Source organism: Microtus oregoni, unplaced genomic scaffold (assembly GCF_018167655.1).
Source record: "Microtus oregoni isolate MIOR12 unplaced genomic scaffold, Mior012 000020F_ref0000438, whole genome shotgun sequence".
In the NCBI taxonomy this organism is placed as follows: Eukaryota; Metazoa; Chordata; class Mammalia; order Rodentia; family Cricetidae; genus Microtus; species Microtus oregoni.
The window spans coordinates 22,431,996-22,453,792 of NW_024543079.1; the positions used below are offsets into that span (position 1 = coordinate 22,431,996).

The following is a 21,797-nucleotide window of genomic DNA, read 5'->3' on the forward strand; positions in this document are numbered from 1 at the left end:
GATGTTTTGGAAAGGAGTTTCTTACTTTGTTTTCACAGAGGATGAGACCTCGTTCATTTCTTCTATTCTGATTTGGTATGATGGACCACGCCCTCCTGAAGGGTTGGTGTGAACACCTTCAGAAAATTGCTTCGCTCAACTGCCAACTGAGATGAAACTAGCACACAGGTTATACCATGAAAGACCTAATTAATGACGCCCCCATTCAGCAGGAAGCAGTTTGGAGAGAAAAAACTGCGCCCATGATCCCAAATATGGTTTATAAACGTTCTTTTACATTTAAAGGGGGATATGATATAGATATGAATAATTTGCATTAGTATAGATTTTGCTTTATTGATAGAGATTTAAGGTCAATTTTGTTATATGTATAAGTGTTTCTGATTTTGATTAAGGTATTGTGATTGTGTAGTTCATTTAAATATGTACTGTATAATTAAGAAATATAGGTTGTTAATGGATAATCATCGATAATAGTAAAGCTTGTAGTCATGTTAGTTAGATTTTCTAGATATATAGAGATATATTTTAGATAGACATTCTTCATGTCTTTCAAAGATTACAGAATAGGACATTTAATGTTTTAATAATTTAGGGCTTTTCATGACAATGAGACACGTCTGCTCCTGGCAGCACCAATTTACTTCAAGAAGAAGATGGGCATCGAAGAGGTACCTTATGGAGTTTGATAGCCATTTGGGCAAGAAACTGCTCTTGCCTGGACTATTGCATAAACTGGACACAGAGAACCCACAGAGAGAGGACTACTGAACTTGCCTAAGGTGAGATGATCTTTCGGGGTTCCTGATTCATGAAAGAGTCTGCGAGACATTCTGCAGGACACAACAGATAGTGACTGAACTGACTTTGAATTTTCCTGCTTTATGGAAATGTCTGCTGGATACCATGGGCCTGAAGGCTGAAGATGGATGCCCCAACGGTACAGAGGAATTTTGGGTGACTGTCCAGGCAGCGAGATGTCTCTGTCATTTCTAGAGTTTTAAAAGTTGCTTTTTTCTTGTTTGCTTAGGTAGTATTGTATCTTTCTGGAGTCTTTGATGAAGTTAAGAATAGTTAGTTATAGTTTTCCTTAGTTATGATAAAGATTATTGTAACTTTTACTTGATAACTGTTTTGTTATATGTAATTTTGCTATGTTAAAGTTAAAGCCTTTTTTTTTTGTTTAAACCAAAAAAGGGGAAATGATGGAGGAAGGTCATTGGTTAAATAAAAAGAAACTGCTTGGCCCTCATTGGTTAGAAGATAGGTGGGAGGAGTAAACAGAACAGAACGCTGGGAGGAAGAGGAAGTGAGCTCAGACTCCACAGCTCTCCTCTCGAGAGCAGACACCTTAGAGAGACGCCATGCTCCCCGCTCCAGGGAAGATGCATGCGATGAAGCTCCGACCCAGGATGGACTTAGGCTAGAATCTTCCCGGTAAGACCGGTGCTCACTAAGACGGGTGCTCACAGATTATTAGAGATGGGTTGATCGGGATGTGAGAATTAGCCTGTAAGGGCTAGAGCTAAAGGGCCAAGCAGTGTTTAAATGAATACAGTTTGTGTGTTGTTATTTCGGAGCATAAGCTAGCCAGGCTGCCGGGGTGCTGGGGATGCAGCCCTGCCACCCCTTATTACTACAAAATGTAATTCTGAGAGACCTGCTTTTATATGTTTCTTGGCCTTTTTCCTTTGCAGCTCTTAATATTCTTTCTTTACTCTGTATGTTTGGTGTTTTGATTATTATATGGCAAGGGGACTTTTTTTATCTAGTCTATTTGGTGTTTTGTAAGCTTCTTGTATCTTCATATGCACATCTTTTTTTATGTTGGGAAAGTTTTCTTCTATGATTTTGTTGAATATATTTTCTGTGCTTTTGAGTTGGACTTCTTGTTCTTCTATTCCTATTATTCTTAGGTTTGATCTTTTAGGTATCCCTTATTTCTTGGATATTTTGTGTTAAGCTATTGTTAGAATTAATGTTTTCTTTGACTGATGAGTCTATTTCCTCTATTGTATCTTCAGCGCTTGAGATGCCATCTCTTGTGTTCTGCTGTTTATGCTTGCATTTGTGGTTCCTGATCATTTTCTCATAATTTCTGTTTCTATAATTCCCTCAGTTTGTGTTTTCTTTATTGTCTCTATTTCAGGTTTCAAGTCTTAGATAGTTTCTTTCATCTGTTTGACTGCTTTTCTTGGTTTTCTCTAAGGGATCTGTTGAGTTCTTCCAATTTTTTGTTTGTCTTTTCCTCCATTGCTTTAAGGGAATTTTTCATTTCCTCTTTAAGGGCCTCAAACACTCTCTTAAAGATATTCTTTAGGTCATTTTCTTTTGCTTCATTTATATTTGATTGTTCAAGTCATGCTGTTGTGGGAGCTACTAGTTTTTATTGGTGTTGTGTTGCTCTTTGTGGTGTTGAGTGTGTTCTTACCTTGTCTACCCATCTTTTCCTCTGATTGGTGTAGTTGGGGCTTTGTCTCTGGTGATCAATCTTCCATGTACCAGTGGATTGTAGGCTCAGCTGGTTGCTCCTCATGGTACAGTCAGGGCCAAGGTTCCAGTCTCCCTGGAGGTCACTCAGTGTTCCTGGAGGTCACTCAGCACTCCCAGAGGGCCACTCTGCAATCCTGTGTGTCGTTCTGGCCTCTTTCAGCAGAGGCTGCTTGCTTGGGGCTGCTCCTGCTGAGGTCACTGCTTTGGGCCTGCTCCAGCAGAGGTTGTTGGCTCAGGCCTGTTCCTGTAGATGTCCCTGGCTTGGGCCTGCTCCTGCAGAGGTCCCTCTCTTGGGCCGAGTCCCACAGAGGTCTCTGGCTTGGACCTGCTCCTTTAGCGGTGGCTCACTTGTACCTGCTCCTGTGGAGGTTCTTGCCTCGGGCCTGCTCCAACTGAGGTAGCTGACTCAGGCCTGCACTGGCAAAGGTTGCTGACTCAGGCCTGTTCCCACAGATGTCCCTGGCTTGGACCTGCTCCCTCAGAGGTCCCTGACTGGTGTCTGGTCCCACAGAGGTCTCTGGCTTGGGCCTGCTCCCTCTGCAGTGACTCCCTTATACTTGCTCCCATGGAGGTCACTGCCTCAGGCCTACTACCTGGGAGGTTGCTCATGCCTCTACCTTCTAAAGGTTCTATAACCTCCTCCAAACAACACCACCTACTAGAGACCAAGTGTTCCCCTACTTGAGCCTATGGGGGACATTTCCATTCAAACCAGCCTAAGACATTATCAATCTCCCAGGAAGTCACACAACATATGAGTTCACTTACCTAAGCAATCCAGCTCGATGGAACACATAGAGATCATGCTCCAGGGTGCAATTGTTGAACGGGACGACCTTTACAAAGTTCTGGATGAGGACAAACTCAGGGGTGAGATGGGGCACAGATATCAAGCAGAAGTTCTTTCCCTAAAAAAGATTTTTTTTTAAAGTCAATAGGTTATTTGGAGACTATAAGAAGCCATATATAACTAAGCAAATTCATGCTGTAAAACACTAATAAAAACAGAAGTGAAACAAAGCACAAGTTGAGCTTTTCCACCATTTGGAGAGTCATTAATACAACTCATGGAGCCAAGCAACGAGGAGAAGATGGAGCAGACATCAGCAAAGCTGACTGAGAGCAGAACAAATGACTGTAACAGAAGTAGATTCTTATTGTTGCGGCTGATCTGAGACCCGGCTTCATTATGCAGCCAAACCTAGGCTCTAACTAATCACTCATATCCTCCTGCCTCAGCCTCCCAAGTTCTGGGATTGCAGCTTTAGAGGGATGTGCTACCACATTCAACTCCTAGCACTTGATCTCACTGACTTATTTAATTTCGTAGCTCTGGAGACTGTACCCAGAGCCTGGCATATATTAGGCAAGAACTCTACCGCTGAACCATCTTACCAAGAGCTCTACTGCTGAGCCATTTCACCAAGAACTCTGCCCAGGCTGGCCTTAAACTTTTCTCTGTAGTCCTTGCATATCTTGAATTTACACTCCTCTCTCTTCAGCCCTCTAGGTTTCTGGAGTAAAGGCCTGTGCTAGAAAACCTGGTACAGATTTTTAAACTAATACCATTCGCATTTGGGAATTCGGTTTTACCAGTGAGTAAACGAGACAGCATAGTATCATAACAAGGGCCTTGAACTTAAGAAATGAGATTCATAGAAGCCTTGGCCTCTCCTCTGTGAAATGTGAAATACTCCAGGCTTTCTGCCTTTAAAGCCCTCTGATTATACATAGACCCTGTGTCATAACATCATCCTTTCGAGGTGATAATCTAAAGGAAAGCATGAACCCCAGAAGACACAAGAGGATCAGCAAGTCCTGACAAATGCCATTTTCCTTTCTAGACCTTGCTATCCCAGGCAGCAGCCAGTGGTTACATGTGACCAAGGAGAGTTTGCATTGTAGCTGGTGTGACTGAGAAACTAAAAGCTTAATTTAATATCACTTAATTAATTTAATTTCATTAATTTAAACTTTAAAGACTGGCACCAAATTTCACTTATTGTACAAGTTTTGTGTGTGTGTGTGTGTGTGAGCCATGTCAATCTATCCCCACCAACTCGAATATACGAAGTTTCTTAGCCAACTGCAAATCTCATGAGACCTAAATAGAATTAAGCACTGTGGATGAAAATTCAGTTCTTGTATTGAGGTATGCTGCAATCTAAAAACACTGCACTTCAAGGCTTAGCGTGAGAGGAAGAATATAAAACAGCTCATTAGCAGGGCTGCCATTGATTGCATGCTGCAATGCCGCATCTGAGACATTGAACTGGGCGAAATGTGTTATTAACGGGGGCTTCATTTCTTCCTTTTTACTCTTTGTTCACGCGGGCGACTGGAACACTCACTCCAGCGTCTAAGACTGTACAGCTCCAGGCTGTCTGTGTTCCTCGAAGCCACTTGATCCTGCCCCAGGTCCCCACAGAAGCAGCCTGCTCTTCCCAGAGCTAATTTGTCCCTTTGGGACTTTGCCTCCTCTTGAACCCTGTGAAGGTATTACTTGGGCTAATCCAAGGCCCTCGGGACATTTTGCAGCCCCAAGGAGTGAGTCATTATTTGACCTTATCTTCCTTCTTTCTAGCAAAATAACACAGCTTCTTTCAGAGAGACTTTAGAATCACAATGCTGAGCTACTCAAGCTGAAAATGAGGACTGGGTGCCAAGTCTCGGTGGGCTTCCTCGGGGAGGGGGTGCTGACGATAATGAGTTGCTTCAGCTTGGATTTGAGGGATTAAGGGTGAAGTAATGAAGGTATTTTGTTCCTGTATCCTTATATCCCCAAGTCAAATAGAGTCAAAATGTAAACAGGTCTTCTGCCTATTAAAATCCAGTCTTACTTCTATAATGTGGATGTAAAAACAAGAATGAAGCTCAGTGAAATGTCTTTAAGGCATCTTTGAGGGAACCAGCTTTGAACATTCTTTGTTTGGGTTAATCCACATAGTTTTATGAGCTTTGAAAATGCCTTAAAAATCAATTTAAAGAAACCACAGTGGAGAATACATTGCCCTATTCTAAGGTTGTTTGAGTTCTGGAAAAAATGAGAAAATGTGGGAGTGTCATATATCAATCTGTTGATTTCATTGGTTAAGTAATAAACAAACTGCTTGGGCTCATAGCTTAGAACATAGGTGGGTGGAGTAAACAGAACAGAATGCTGGGAGAAAGAGGAAGTGAGGTAAGACGCCTCAGAGAGAGGCGCCATGCCCCGCTCCCGGGCAGACACACGCGATGAAGCTCCGACCCAGGATGGACGTAGGCTAGAATCTTCCCGGTAAGACCAGTGCTCACAGATTATTAGAGATGGGTTGATCGGTATATCAGAATTAGCCTGTAAGGGCTAGAGCTAAAGGGCCAAGCAGTGTTTAAATGAATACAGTTTGTGTGTTGTTATTTCAGAGCATCAGCTAGCCATGTGGGCAGCCGGGGTGCTGGGGACGCAGCCCCGCCGCTCTTATTACTACAAGAAAGTAAAATCTAGTATCACATAATAATTACAATATACTTATTTTTGGCCTCAATGTTACAAGTAGAAAGGACACACAAAACAACAGATGCTCTGCCTGCAGTCTGCCACTGAAGAGTCAACTTGTACATAGAACCGTCACAGCGAAACATCAGCAAGGTCCTTCCAAAGACCTACTGCTTCCCTTGACTGTTGTCCTTCTCCGCTTCCTTTCCTTCCAATGATAAATTGTTGCATAGGGATACCCCAGACAACAGTGGGACCATGGAGAGGCTCAGAGTCCCTAAGATGGAGGGGTATGTCTGCACTTTGACCTCACACTCAGTGCCCAACATGGGCTGAGCTCCTTCTACATGCCAGCCACCACGTTAGGCCCCAGGAATAACCAGCGAAGAGAAGCCAAGCTGGAAATCTACCACAAGTTTCCTCTTTTCCACCTGCCACAAAACAATGTATTGATGCCAGGATAGTCTGAGCCAATGTAAACCAGAAAGAAATTCAACAATCCAAGGTACTAAAGAGTCCTAACTGCTGGCATTTTCATATATGACCATGAATTATTTAATCCCAATAAACCACTGGAATACTGTCTCTAAAAGAAACGACCGCACAGCAGATACGTTACTGAAAAAAAATGACAATATTTTCTATTTTTAAGGGTTTATGACATGCCACTTGACCATCTTTTCAGAACAGGGGAGCAATTCAAGCCTCAACATTCACAGCATTTGAAATGTCTGTACAATAAATATTCTGCCTTTCTATGACTTAACTACAAAACCAATTATATTACTCAAAATTCAGCATATACTCACAGGAAAAAGACTGAAAACAAAACTCATAAAATCCAGGGACCTGTAAACAAGAAAGTGAACAATGTTACTAGACTGCAAATAAATGTAGCATCATGAGACAGTTCATTATGTGCCCTCCCACCCTCCCCACCCCTCTCAACCCCCACCTCCCCAACCCCCCATTCTCACCCCTCCCACCCCCAGCTTTCAGCAGTTAGCCAGCCAGCAGTGTCTAATCGCTTGCATACACCTGCACCATAGGCTTCATATGGCAGCAACGAGGTATCTTTGGACACTCTTCACAGTGACCAATAATATCTGCAATTCAAAGCCAATACTAATAATGGCCAGTCTATGGACGTGATCTTCCCCTTTCTTCTCGGAAGAGTTAAGGAGAGACATGGCTGTGGGATAGGCTAGTCTGATCTTTTTCACTTTTATATGCAGAAATTTTTCTAAATAGCCACATTTGTATTTTCATAGGCAAATTATAAGGTATCATCAAACTAAATCAAAAGTAACTATCTAGGCAAAATTTTATCTAAAAACACAGAGAAAAGAAACATAAAACAAATATAGAAGGTCATTCCAGGCTCTTTGGTCTACACTGTAATTAAAATAGAAAGATTTCTCTTCAACCTCCACAATCTCCATAAAAGTTGAACATCTAATATTAAAAAAAAAACTTCTAGAGGCTAAAAGTGGGGGGTTATGTTTAAATGTACCCCCTAAAAAGGAAATGACCAGCACTGTTTTTGGTTATCTCTGAGGTACTGGAGAACCTTCTGCTCTATTAAAATGGGCGCGTATTTTCCTCTTTAAAACAGCTTGTGGGTAAAGTTGTAATAGGCGATTGCTGAAGGAGATGCTAAGTTCAGGCATCATGCAGCAGTTCCTATTCAGCCTGAGAAAGGGGGCCATAAGTGTAGAACACGTAGGTGTTCCTAAGGGAAAGGGAGTAGGAGCCATGACTGACAGACATCACGCCTCCTTCTTCCAAAAGCTTTCCTGAATTGCAGGGTGTCTCTTTTATGCCCTACATTTTGGCTTGTCTCCTGCTCCTGGTTAAGGATGGGGCACAAAGTAACAGACTGAGCGCACACCGAAGTACGACTCGGTGACCATCACCGGCTCCGGAATGAGCACTGAGTCAACCAGGCCTCTTGAAACTTTAGAGGGAAATCTCGGCTACCAACCAGAGAAACGCAGACTGTTTAGAATGGAAACAATTCGTGGCTACCCAGTAGGCATTTTCAGAACTTTAATTGTGCTACAGGTGAAACAGAACTGGCCAGAGATTTTTGGCCCGTTCTGTAGGTCTTATCTAGATTTTACAAACTAGAATCTCTGTATGGTGTAGAGAGAGCGGCGTGGTATCTCAGCGGCTATTGGCTGAAGGAGCGGAAGGAGCTCCAGCAACAGTATGGGGTCCAAGAATCTGTTGTTTTAAGGTCCCCAGAAGATTAGGATATGGGGTCTGGTTTAACTACCGCATACTCTGTAAAATTGTTACCTAAGAAGTGCTTAGCACAACAGACAAATAGAAGAGATCAGCACTTGCCTTGCCTCGTACTTCTCATCGATACAAAAGAGCTGAATGCAAAACGCAGAGGATTCTCCCAGGTAGATGGGGCGGAAGTGGGAGGATTCCTCGGGGAACAGGAAGGATGGCAGGGAGCTCTCACTGCTCAAAGTGAGGTCCTCATCACCCACGTTGGAGAGCACGCTTAACTTCTGTTCCACATCCTAGAGCCAGGAGAGAGGGGCAAGTTGGGGGGAACCACGGAGCTTTTAACGGGCTAGTGGCTGCACTGTCTCACCATGTCCTGCTCCAACGATGCCTGTGAGACTGTCTCCTCAGAAACAAACCATCCTGCAAAGGTCTATCTGGAGACCTTATAGTGACATTCAAAGTGCACAGTGTGATACAAACAAGTTCTCACACAAAGGCCAGAAAAACAGATGTTTCCATTGTTCTACTAGGGAGAGATCCGTGTGGTAGTGTTGTGTTGTACACATTAACACCATCAGCAATGGGTCTCATCAACATTTTGTGGCACTAGAATTTCTGGACCTTGAAAATGATCAGGTGATTCTGGGAATGAGACTGGAGCCCAGAAAGGTCCACTTGAGCTCAGCCACCAGGGAAGTTAACACTGGGTACATCCACACTGATTTGGGGGTGAAACCTGATTCATTCAGAGTTCCTTCTGGGAATTTTATTAATCAAAGTAACATAAGCAGAGAGTCAAAATACTAGTAATAAAACTTGGTAAAGAAAACCAGCTGTCCCTTATCCCCCACCCTCCCATCAGGTATTGCTTTTAACCATTTTGTTTCTGAAAAACGGGCTTATGCTGCTATTCTTTAATTTATCAATTTAAATTTTTTTCTTATTAAACACTGAAATGATGGATATATTTAAGTGATTTCCAACATTCCTTCCTGTATACTATCCCCACCGTATAATTAAATTGCATTTCTCGTTATACCAGTATTGACACTGTTATGATATATTGTAGATGACGGAATGCTGATCATGTTATGATATGTTATTACATGTTAGGATGTATTGTTGCCACCATGAACAAGGTCGTCTAACTTAACCCCATTCTCATTTGTGGACTGTATTTTTATTTCCTTGGTTTCTACATTTCTTTCATATTTTGTAAGTTTGGAGAAGTATTGGTCAATCTCAGCAATCGGGTATTTGAAATAATCTATGAAACTCACTGTTACTCTCCCCTGCCTATTCACGTCTTGGAGTTTGTAATGGTTTGGAGAAAAGTGTCCCTCCCCGAGGGTCAGGCATTTGAACACTCGGGGCACACTTGAAGATGCTATTTCTGAAGGTGTAGGAAGTGTGACCTTGTTGGAGGAAATGTGTCCCTGGGGGGCGGGCTTTGAGAGCACATCGCCTTGCCCTGCTTCCAGCTAATCCTCACCATCTAATGCTCTCTGGTAAAGATGTGATCTCTCAGCTTCCCGCTGCTACTGCCACCGCTTCCACTTCCTGCTCTGCCTCCCCACCATGACCGACCTTGAGCCGTCTGGAAACTGTAAGCCCAAATAAAATCTTTTGGTCACAGTGTTTTATCAAAATAACAGAAAAGTTACTAATACAGAGGCTGCAGAGATGACTCAGAGGTTAAGAGCACTGGCTGCTCTTCCAGAGGTCCTGAGTTCAAATCCCAACAAACACATGGTGGCTCACAACCATCTGTAATGAGATCTTGTGCCCTCTTCTGGCCTGCAGGCATACATGCAGACAGAACACTGTAGACATAATAAATAAATCTTTAAAAAAAATAATACAAAACTCTCCCAGCCTACAGTTCCAACCTGCAGGAGAGACTGGGGGAAGAAAGCATTGGCCCTCAAGAAGTGTGTCTGAATCCCCAGAACCTGAGAACATGTACCTTACAGCGACAGGGGCTTAGCAGATATCACTAAATTGAGGATTTTGAGAAGGATCCTGGTTTACTTAAATGGATATGATAAAATGTCGAGGGAGGCAGTATGCTCAGATGGGGTGAGGAGGTGTACTCTTGTGGCCCTGAAGATACTGGAAGAGGGTAAAAGGCAAGGAATATATGTGCCCTCTAGTCACTGGCAGAGCAAGGAAAAGCATTTCCCCAGATGCCTCAGAAATAACCCCTTACCTCTCCTTAAAGACTCAGTGCCGTGAGACCTGTCTGGGAATTCTGATCTCTAGGCCTCAAAGACAACAGGGACAATTGTTTTAAGCCACCAAGCTGTGGTAATTGATTACAGCAACAAGGGACTACTCCAACAAACACCTCGTTTCTGGTTTGGAGGAGTGGGTGGGGTTCCTCCATCTGAAGTGGTGAATGTCATTTTCTCCATTCTCAGTCCCTCACCATCAGACAACTTTGTAGAGTGTTTTCTTGGTTTCTCCGGGGAATGCTCACCGGTCATGTCTCCTGGAATATGGTTTGTCAGCTATGTAGAGGGTGCAGGGAGTTTGGGGTGCAGGCTACTCCTTACCAGGCTGCCAAACAGACCTCTGTGCTCAGCAGTGCTGCTTACCTCCCTCAGCGGAACCCCAAGCCCCGGGGGCGAGCCCCTACACTTTTCCTGGCCTCCTCTCGGACTTCTTTCCCCTTTCTCAGTTCTGCTAAGCCAGTGCAAACTCCTTCATCGATTTTCTTGATTCTAAATATTTTTTAAGTGCTTATCTTCCAATAATTCCTTTCCATCCTGTTGTCTTTGTGGATTTGTGCCCTTTTCACTTCTTCACGGTCATCTCAGTGGATTTTGGGTTTTTTGTTTTTTTTTCTGGAAGGGTCAGGAGATAAACATGGGAAATCGATCTTCCTTGCTTACCGACTTACCTAGGGTCCTCAGGGGGTCTAAGGGTTCTGGTCCTCCCATCCCGTTCCATCCATGTCTATAAAGTAGTGGCCTCCCTCTTAGAAATATTAGAGAGAAAACTGTCTCCTCCCACTGAACTGTCACTCTCTTGCCTGGGGACTAGCAATGGCCTAGGGTTAGTGAGCATCTCAGTGCGGGTCCTCAGAGACAAACCCAAGCTCTGGGTCTCTGCAGCTGTCACGAAGCTCTGGGAGGAGAGAGAGGAAGTGAGGCAAGAATGCGACGGTCACCAATGCAGGCTTTTCCAGGAGTGGCTTTCCACTATGGGCTCCGTGCTGTACACTCTCTGCCTCAGAGGTACAGGGGCTGGGTGTTGATTCCCAGTCACTCTCCTCACTGGCTCCTGGCTGTTCCCTCAAGAGTGGGAGCTAGGCACCTTTAGCCCTCTTCCTTGGGGTGCTGAGGGACATTAGACAACAGAGGACAGAGAGCGGGGGTCCAGGAGCAACTGCGAATGTGGACCTGTCCCCATACAGTGCCATCTGTCTGACAGCATATCCTGCTCGCCCAGCCCCACTCTTCCCTGTCTCCACCCCCACCTGCAGACAGCCTGGCCAGACAAACCTAGAGATCATTAGTGCTCTAGTTAGAGCCCTGATCTCCAGCTCAGGGCTGGCCATCAGAAAGTGCCACCCTCCCTCCTAGCAAATTCCTTGATTGGTCTGGCCCTGGGGGTTAGACCCCAGGGGTCTGGCCTTCTGACAGAGCTCCAATGTGTGGGAGCAGCATTCAGTGTTTGGCCCATCATGCATCTGCTAATTCTCACGGCCTAGGCCTCCCTCAGAGACACACAAGCTTCTAGAGGCAGCGGAGTGCAGCAGACTGTCACCAGAGGCCCTCTGGAATTGGGGAGAGGTTTGGCCTTGGTCTTGTCACTGGGACAGAAAGGGCAGATCATGTGAATCTCCTACTCAAGAAACGATAATGCCTTCCTCTGCTCCTTAGGTCCAAATCCTGAGGAGGACCACAGGACATTGGGATCTCGCAACTCCCCAGTTTGTGAACAAGAAACAGAAGACACAAGAAGGCACGAGTGGACCCCATCTGACAAAGAAACAGAAGACACAAGAAGACACGAGTGGACCCCATCTGACAAAGAAACGGTGCTAAGGTGTAAGTCAGATGAAGAAAAGTAACAAAGGAAGATGCCCTAGGGATTGCCAAAGAAGATGCTACCAAGTAAACCTTGGTTAACCAAATGAAGCTTGACTTGAACCTGCAACAAGAGGGAAACTTTACAGGAACCTAAGCAGTACATAAGTGCACATACTTACAGTGGATGAACCTGGGCATGTGTGTGCATATATGAATCTGCATATATCACATGGTATGTACTTGTGTGTATATGGGAAATGAACAGCACGGGGGGGGGGGTTGCTCTATTAAGCATTTTAGCTCTCCAAAGCTTCTCTTTGGGCACAGAAGAAGAAAAAGATGTTTACTAAAATTGTTACAAATAATTGAAACACAAAGTATAACTTGCAGTCTGAGCTGTGCAGGGGAGTATGGGATTAGGGATTAATTACAGCGGGGTCCAGTTACCCAAAGCTAATCCCGAGGACAACCGTGGTTATGCCTTTGGGAGAGGCAGCGGAGGGCTAGAGGAGGATAGGGCACACGAAGGCTGAAGGGAAAGGAGGGAAGGCAGAGGCCCTGTGCACATACAAACCTTACCTGCACTTCATCAGAGTGTCTACTGATGTCCCCTGACAGTAAATCCCCAGACGAAGAAGATTCTTCATCTTTCTCCTGCAAAAGACCACGAGAAGACATAAGAATCAACCAACCCATGATGGTCGGAACCCAAATTCTGCAACGAATCGCCAGTGTTCAGACCTCGGGGCCTCTGCTAATGGCTAGGAGACACGAGAAAGTGATGGAGCCTCAGTTCCCTCATCCCGCATCCACCTCCAAGACTTTTTTAAAAGGAGAGAGGGAGGAGGTAGATGGCAGACTGATTGGTGTTTAGGACCGTGCAAGCACCTCCTAATTCTCTCTAGATGTTAGTTGTGACACCATTATTCTGTGTAACTTGAGAGCTTCACCAAGTTTTTTTAAAAATCTGTTTTATTAAAGTATAACACACAATAAACTGCATTCATTTAAAATATGCTTTTTGAGAAGTTTTGACTTGTGTATATACCTATACAAAGATCACCCTAGTTTAAACGATGAACATATACCTCACTCTCGTAAGTGTTTGCATTTCTCTGTGCCCACAGATCCCACTGCTTTCAGTTCTGGTCCAGGCAAACACTAATCTCTTCTTCATCACCAGATTCTTGGAATCGAGGGTATGCTTTTACTGGGAGAGGGGTTGACTTCTATTTCTTTTGACATTAAAAATTAAATCATTCACATTCTCAAGCACCCGGGCAATTTATTCCCTCTTGTTGCTAAGTATCGCCCGTGTGTGAATGAACCAAAATTCCTGCATATCTTCATCAACATTTAGAATGCTGAATTTTTAAATTTTTGATCATCCTAATAATGCATGGTTGTGCCTGATTATCGTTTTAATGTGCATTTCCCTAATGACTGAGGAAGTTGAATGTCATTTCATTTAGACATTTTCTTCTGAGAAGTGTTCACTCCAATTCCATATTCATTTCTATTAGGATGTTTTGTTTCACTTATGCTGACCTTGATGCCAGTACCATGATACCTAAATACAAGAATTTTAAAATATATCTTGAATCCACTCAGTTTCAATTCTACAACTTTGTTGTAAATGATCCTGACTGCCACGGGTCCTTTGTCTTTCCATATGAATTTTCTGTTTTAATTTCTAAAGTATTTATTCCTGCTAAATTTTAACTAGGGTCTTGCTGGATCTACAGAGGAATTTGGGAAACTGACATCTTGACAAACATCAAGTTTTCATATCTGTGCATACAGGATATCTCACAGCTTTATTTCTCTTTTCAGAAAGGTTTAGCAGCTGCAGTGCATAGGTCTTAAACTATTTCCTGGAGTTTTACTATTCTAAATGGTATGCGTTTCTATTTCTGTTTGTGTGCTGCTGTTATAGGAAGATATTTAAATAACATCTGTAAGAGCTCATTTTCAGTGTCAGCTAGGAGGCTGGAGATGGGTCCTGTACGTCTGTGAAGGCATTTTGAGAGAAAATAAGAGAAAGAACCCTGAAAAATGTGGGTGGCATGATCCCATGGGTTGGGTGTCCAAACACTATAAAATGAGAACACCAGTAGAGTGGACCTTTGACTTTTCACTGCTCCCCATCATCTCTGTCACATATCCCTGCGGCATTGATGCTCTGCCTCTTCACAGGCCCAGAAACATGGAGCCCGGTGACTGTGGACGGAGCCCTCTGAGATCATGAGCTGAGACAATTCATTCCTCTCATTAGCTGTTCCTGTCAGTACGGGTCACAACAGCAAGAAATGCAACTCATGCAAGACAAAGTGACATTTATGCATCAAGGTGTGAACAGTTTTGAAATTTGCTTAAATATGTACTAGTGCTGTAGCTACTTTGTGCATTTCCTGCATAAAGGGTCAGAACAAAATGCAGTTTTCATTTTCCTTAAAATACCAATTCTTTTCTCTTTTTCATAGTTTTGTACACTGGCTTAGCCCATCAGTACCACATTTAATTGAAGTGGTAAGAGAACAAAGTCAGAGAGAGAGAGAGAGAGAATCCATCCATAACCATTAAGTAACAAGCTAACTTTTTTCAAATGTACTTTATCAAATTAAATTCCCTATTATACCTAATTTTCTAAAAGTACTTATGGGGAATGGATGCTAAATTTTCTAATTCCTTTTCTGGATTTATGAAGAAATTGTGTTTTTATTTGCTAATATAATAAAATACAATGATGGTTTTCATGTTTAGAGAGTCTTATATTTCCAAACAGACACCTAAGAATAATCCTTTTTAAAAATATTGTCTTGGTCTGTTAAATTTCTTTTTGTTTGTTTGTTTGTTTGTTTGAGACAGTATCTCAAGCAGCCCAGGCTAGCCTAAAACTCTCTATACATCCCAAGCTTGTTTTGAACTTCTGAGTCCACTCCTAAGTGCTTGGATTACATCCATGCACTACCATGGTTGACCACTTGTGTAGACAGAGGCTGCTCATTCATTTCCTGGCTGCCCAGACCCCAAATAATCATACGGAAACTGTATTAATTACAACACTGCTTGGCCCATTAGCTTAGGCTTCTTATTAACACTCTTACATCTAAAATTAACCCAGTTCTATTATTTTATATTTTACCACGAGACTCGTGGTTTACTGGTACCAGCGCATGGGCATCTTCTCCTCTGGGGCATGCTATCTCTCTGACTCCGCCTACCCTTTCGTCCTCTATCTGCTTGGAATTCCCACCTTGCCCTATTCTGCACTGCAATAGACCCAAAGCCGCTTCTTTATTAACCAGTGGTAATCACAGCATACAGAGTGGAAACCTACATCACACTTGGACCCTATCCTTCAATAATGAAAACTTTATAACTTTACTTGTCCTGTTTTGGCCTTTCTGTCTTCAGAGGGAAGACCACCAGACACATCTAGTCAACAATCTTGTCATTGTTTCTTCGGGGGTTTTGTTTGTTTTTTTTTTTTTTTTTTTTGTCCCAATCTCTTTTTTCTTCTCTGTAGACTACGGTTTAACATATATTAGGTCACTCTGTCAGAGTTCATTAATATTTAAAAAAAGAACAATAAAAAAAAAACCCTTTTCAAGGTGCTTGTCACCAAGGCTAACAACCTAAATTCAATCCCCAGGACCCACATGGTAGAAGGAGAGAACTGACTCCCTGAAGTTATATTTTTAGATTCCCCATTCTCATTGTAACACAGAGAGTATGAAATAAAACCTTTTGTAAAATGTCTCACTTCTCTATGCCTCAAATTCACCAATCTTTTCTCCCACGATATCTAATCTGCTGTCAATCCTTCTGATGCACCTCTCAATTTCTGCGATGCACATACAGTGTGGTTTTAGCTCTAGAATCTGTGGTGGATCATTTTAGTATCTCCTGTGTCTCTCTTTAACTTTGAGAGCAAATAGAATGTAGTAGAACTCATTTTTTTAGAGAGCATGGAGTTGGGAGATGATGGGAAGGGAGGAGGACCTGAAACTAACTGGGGTATGTAAATGTGATCAACATACCCTGAGTATGTATGAAACTCTCAAGGAACATATTAATAAAATCCTTGCTTTGTTTGCTATTTCTACCATCCACTTTAGTTTGAGGTTGATTAATGGATTTAGCTCTGTTTGAGGTGCTATATATGATCCTAGGGTTTGAGTACATGGTAATTTTTAACTGGATTCTAAACACTGTGAATACATCTGTATTCTTACAAATATTCTCGGACTTTGGAAAGTTACTTGGAAAGTTTGACCCTTTTGATTCTTGAATCATGAGAGAGACCTGGAATGGTTCTTCCTCTAGAGAGTTAGAACATTCTCATTATGGAGCCAAGACACACATGTGTCCTTTCCCTGGGCCTTGTCAAGTACACTGTTTTCTAGTTTGCTGGGCACAGACACCATTTCCAGCCTGTAAACCTGTGAGTACTGTTGGCCCTAATCCCCTGGGAAGTGCACTGCCCATGTCTGACCTCAGCACACGCAGCATGCTCTGACCAATGCTCAGCTGAAGACCAAACAGCATCCTTTGCATACAGATGACAGAGCTCAGTCTCTGCACAACTCTCTCCTCTCCGCTGCTCTATCCTTCAAACTCTAGACTCCACGGACGCGCTGATCTATCTGTCTTTGTGGATATTTGCCTGATTTTCACGTGCTGTGAGGTAGACAATCACAGACTGAGTCACCTTGTTTCCCATCTCAATGATGTTAGGATGCTTTGCTATCGTAGAGAGAGCACTATCTTGAGAATGCTTGTTTTGTATATTTCAGATCTTTTTTTTTTTTTTGGTTGTTGTTGGAGAGTAAATGTGATGTCTCCTGCAGCAGCACACAAAGTGTTCCATTTTAGACACAATGTCTAAAGGTCTAAATGCTTCTCATGAGTCTCATTTCTCTCCATTACCCGGACCCTCCAATCTTTTTTGAAAGGGTCCACTCTCTTTTTGGCCTTGACTTCTTGCTGTCTCCCATCCTATTCTCCATGCCTTTCACTAAGAGCCTCTTCTCTTTCCATCACATACAGCCTCTTGCAGACTGGGACTATGCTCGAGTATGGGGGTTCCCTCAGCACTTACTGGGGTACCTGACCATTGTGATCACTAGATCTATGTGGATAAAACTGTGCTTGAAACATGACACCCAATTATTACACACTGAGCCTTTTGTGGCTTGGGGCAACCAGCGAGCATTCTTCCAAAGAGAATGAAAATTTCCACAACATTAAAATTGGGGAAGAGAGTCCAGGGGGACCTAGTGCTAAGCCTCAGGTCCTCCTTCCTTCTGTTCCCCAAGATTACTCTGTGTGTGTGTGTTGACTGATTGACAAGGGGTACTTTTTCTTTTCTATGTGAAGCTATATAGGAGGGGGAAAGGAGGCACTTGGGCTTAGGAAGCAATAGTTCTTCAACTACTCCCAATCTTGAAGGAATCCGTCAAGCAGAAGTTGATGGGACTATATAGTCCAGCCCCTAGTGAGTGCTGACAAGGTACCAGGAAATTCACAGTAACCTAAGGGTGAACCCATTCATTTTACCACCTGCCTGACACACTTGTTGAGGTCTTCTAAGGAGGGGACCTGAGTGGCCTAGCTCCTGAGGACAAAAGGACATGCACTGACAGCTTTTCAAATACAGACATTTTTAGACACTGATAACTCAAATCCAGCAGTGGCTGGATTCCTGGGCCCACCCATTAATCCCCATCTATCTCATCACATGACTGGTTCAGGACTCCCTGGGAGTGGATTCATCCCTTGGTTTAGGTCCAGGCAGCAGCACCCCATTTGCTCTGTTATAGCCACACTGGCTGTAAAAGAGTGAAGGAAAGCTCATCCTGAACCCACACAAGTTGAGTGAAGCTGGGTAGCTCTCCAGGAAACAGCGACAGGTGTCTCTGTGGCGTACCAAGGCCCAATCAGGGCAGGAAGGAGCATGCTGGTGCATTTGAGCGTGTGGAGCCTGTGTGTTTCTTTAGCAACTTTGAATTGCCTAATTAGCTTCCAGTGAGCAACTGCACCCGCCTTAGCTTCCTCTAGTGTGGGAACGTGCAGGAGGAAAGGTGGAGGGTGGAGAACTGGCAGTGTCTTGAGTTGGGAACAGAACTTGGCAGTACTGTTCACATGATGCTGGCTTTACAAACAGACAAAATACGAGAGTTACAGGATCATGGAGACTTGCACTAGGCTCCAAAAAGTCACAGAGGCCAGGCACTGTGTGGCAGGGTCAGATTCCCTGAGGATGTCCCTGAGAGATCACTGTATGGAGCTGAGATAAGGATGCTTCGATGGCAAGGAGACATCAGGATCTGGAGACACGAGGGCTGTGGCACACTCAGCCTAAGTTGCAAGCACAGACTGTAGCTGACCTAGAAGGACTATCCTGTGGCTACAGGCAGCAGGGCTGTAAGAGAAGCACCCGGGCTGCTGGAGTTCAGATGATGCCACCCAGAGCCCAAGATGCTGGGCACATACAACAGTATTTGCTGCTTGTCCTGCTGGGTCTGGGTTTTGCGTTGGTCTTCCCTTGCTATGCCCCTATTTCTCTCTTTCATAATGGGAATAGTACCCCATGCTGGCATACGTTATGAGTATGTAATCTTGTAGGGCCTCACAGGTAAGACTGTCTTGAGTCTTCCACGGGAACTGGACTTTGGAACAGGGTCTGGACTGTTATAGACTATGGGGGCTCTAGAAATACATTAAATGAATTTTTTTCTTATGAGATGGCCATGAACCCTTTAGGACAGTGTAATGGCTAAAGGTGACATATTTGGGTATCACGTTGACAAGGTGTAAACTTGTGATCATTAATTAGCATCCACGTAGAAGATACTCCTCTGGGGGTGTCATTAAGGGCATTTCCAGAGAAGTTTCACTGAGAAGGGAAGTCCTACCCAGACATGGATGGCACCATCCCACGGACCGGGGTCCCAGACTGAATTCTGGAGGGGGAGGAAGAGGAAATCAGTCTTCATCTCTCTTTCTCTGCTTCCTGACTTCAGACACAGTCCAATCAGCTGCTTCACGCTCCCACTGAGATACCTTCCCCGCCATGAGAGCCTATGGCCTCCTCATATTGGGAGCCAAAATTAAGTCTCCTTTGCCAAGGTTGCTTTGGTCACATATTCTGTCACGGTTACAAGAAAGGTAACAGCTACGGGACGAAGCTCCATTCGGGCCTGCATTCTAGAGCATGCCCATGAGGCTTGCCCATTGCAAACTTACACAATTTTACCACCTGAGTGTGAGCAGGGCCTTTCTGCAGCAGATGACCGGATTCAGTGGTGACCCTAACTAATTCAGTGTCACAGTAACCAGGTCTATTCCCATCCCTCAGGCCCGGGGAGGTCATGTCCCTTACCTGAGTCTCCAAGACCTCTGAAGAAGCATTTCTTCCTGGTTCCTCAGCTGCTTTCTGAGAACCCTGGCTTTCGCTCTTGGTTTCTGTATCTTTGAAAGAAAAGGTAGAGGAAGGACAGAAAAGAGATGATAAGGTATCCACAGAGCAATAGGAAACTGCGCAGCCCTCAAGTGTTTTCAAGTAATGGTGGCTCTGCAGGTGTCCATTCCAGAGAAGAGCACCTGAAAAAGCGCTACCCACTCTGATCCTCGCACTGACACTCGGGTGCTAGGCGAGCTCCTCTTCAGCCCGTCTCTGACTTGTCCGCATGAAGAAGATGAGGCCATGCTGCCCCAGGGAAGCAGTGCAGATGAAATCACACAGAGGGCATGTGCCTGACATGGAGGAGCCCCCCAGCCTCGGCCAAGCTCTGGGTAGCAGTCTCCTTTGATGTCAGGTTCCTTTGAAGTTTCTAAGCAACCATCACCCTCCTGGATGGCAGGCTTTGAAACAGTACTGAATTAGAAAACACAAACAAACACCACAATTTACTATACAGTGCCCTCTGAATGCTAAAGACTGGGAAAAGGGCAGGTTCTCTTGGGAAATACCATAAACTTAAGGTCTCCCCGTGACACTGGCATTAGCATCTCTTCCCTCTTATCCTTTCCCTAGTCTCTTCCTCCTTTCCCACCTTCTACCCCCAACCCCACTGCCCTTTCTCCCTGTCTCTAATCCTTTGCCAGGATCTTGCTATGCAACCCAGGCTAGCTTTGAACTCACATTCTTCCTGCCTCAGTGTCCAGAATACTGGAATTACAGCTGCGTGCACACATGCCGGCTCCCTTTTCTATTTTCTACTGAGAAGAGCTGGGGCTGAGCTGTTATAATATGCTCTGCAAAGCAAATCATCTGGATATTCTTCACATGCTTAATCCATAAGAATTACAATGGAAAAATGGCCCATTTCCCATGCAAAGGCCTTCTCCCACTCAGACTCTCCCTCTCTCTGCTTTCTCTCCCTTCCCCTCCCCTCCCCTCCTTCCCACCTCCAGGTCATCCATGCCTTAGCAGAGCAACTGGGGAAAGATTATGACAGTAGGGATATTCACCTTCTCCCTTGCCTAGGGCCCACTCCACTGAGGGAGCTCAGCAGTGGCATCTATCTCCTCTGATGGGTCCCAGCTCAGAGCAGCACAGACACTCTGCTTGTGGGCATGAGGCCCTCTGGGCCCTCTGAATGGCCCAGACACGCAGTCAGTGTGAGGAAGCTGCTCTGCCTTCCTATCTTTAACTATCCCATCAGACATTGCAGAGCCAGGCAGAGCTCATGATTCTCTCTGCTTCTGCTTCTGGCTAGCTTGTCTCTCTACATCCAGCACTAGGATGACTCCGACAGACACTGCTCAACCCAAGCACTGGACCACGGAGGTCTTCTGAGACTTTTTAACAAAGACGTGGGTGAGTGAAATACAATGTGCATCTAAGAGAAAAATTAGATGCCCAAGGCGGGTTTTTAAGAGTGATAATGCTGAAGGCACTGATGAGAGAGACTCATATCCAGACGTGAAATGGAGCTCACTGGCCATGAAGGAGTGTCCCGAGAAAAGACAGAATCCTTCTGAAGAAAGACGCTTCGAGGAAAGGAAAACCCGTGGTGTCTCTAGTCCTTGAGTATGTTCTGTGCCTGGGCTTCCTAGCATGTCCATGATGACAAGTCTGGCTCTCCCAGGCTAATTCACCTGGCCGCAAAACACAGAAAGGTGCTGAAGTCAACCAGCTTCTACAGTGGTCTCTTCTATGTGAAGGAGAATTCACCTACTGATGTGAACAAGCAAAACATTTCCAAGACCTAGAAGTTTCCCTCACCTCCCTGAGGAGTCAACACACCTATTTCTGACTACTACTGATTAGTACTATTGATTAGTTTTGCTCCCTGTTTTAAGCTACACTCTGTTTTTTAAATGGTAGTTCTTATTTTAAGTTCCAAACTGAAGAAGAGATCTAAAAGAAAACCCAAGAACACGACCTATTCTATGCGTATATTTTTTACAATTAGAATAAAATTTCTAAAACTATTTAAAGAATGGATCAGATTTAGAGTGAACTAATGATGCTGGCGACTTAACCATTTGCTAGTCTAACGCTCACAAGACAATTACCAACGACAATGACTAATTGTCTT

At 44.1% G+C, this 21,797-nt stretch overlaps 1 protein-coding gene across 1 annotated transcript in view; it reads right to left on the reverse strand.

The window, feature by feature from the left end:
* Cfap61 (cilia and flagella associated protein 61) overlaps positions 1 to 21,797 on the reverse strand; it is a 275,906-nt gene that overhangs the window by 190,644 nt on the left and 63,465 nt on the right. The window contains exons 8-12 of the mRNA XM_041670075.1: positions 19,634 to 19,722; positions 12,826 to 12,900; positions 8,318 to 8,502; positions 6,778 to 6,817; positions 3,262 to 3,401 (exon numbers count right to left, since the gene is read on the reverse strand). Of these exons, the coding sequence (XP_041526009.1) occupies positions 3,262 to 3,401; positions 6,778 to 6,817; positions 8,318 to 8,502; positions 12,826 to 12,900; positions 19,634 to 19,722 (529 nt within the window). The remainder of the gene's footprint in view (positions 1 to 3,261; positions 3,402 to 6,777; positions 6,818 to 8,317; positions 8,503 to 12,825; positions 12,901 to 19,633; positions 19,723 to 21,797) is intronic.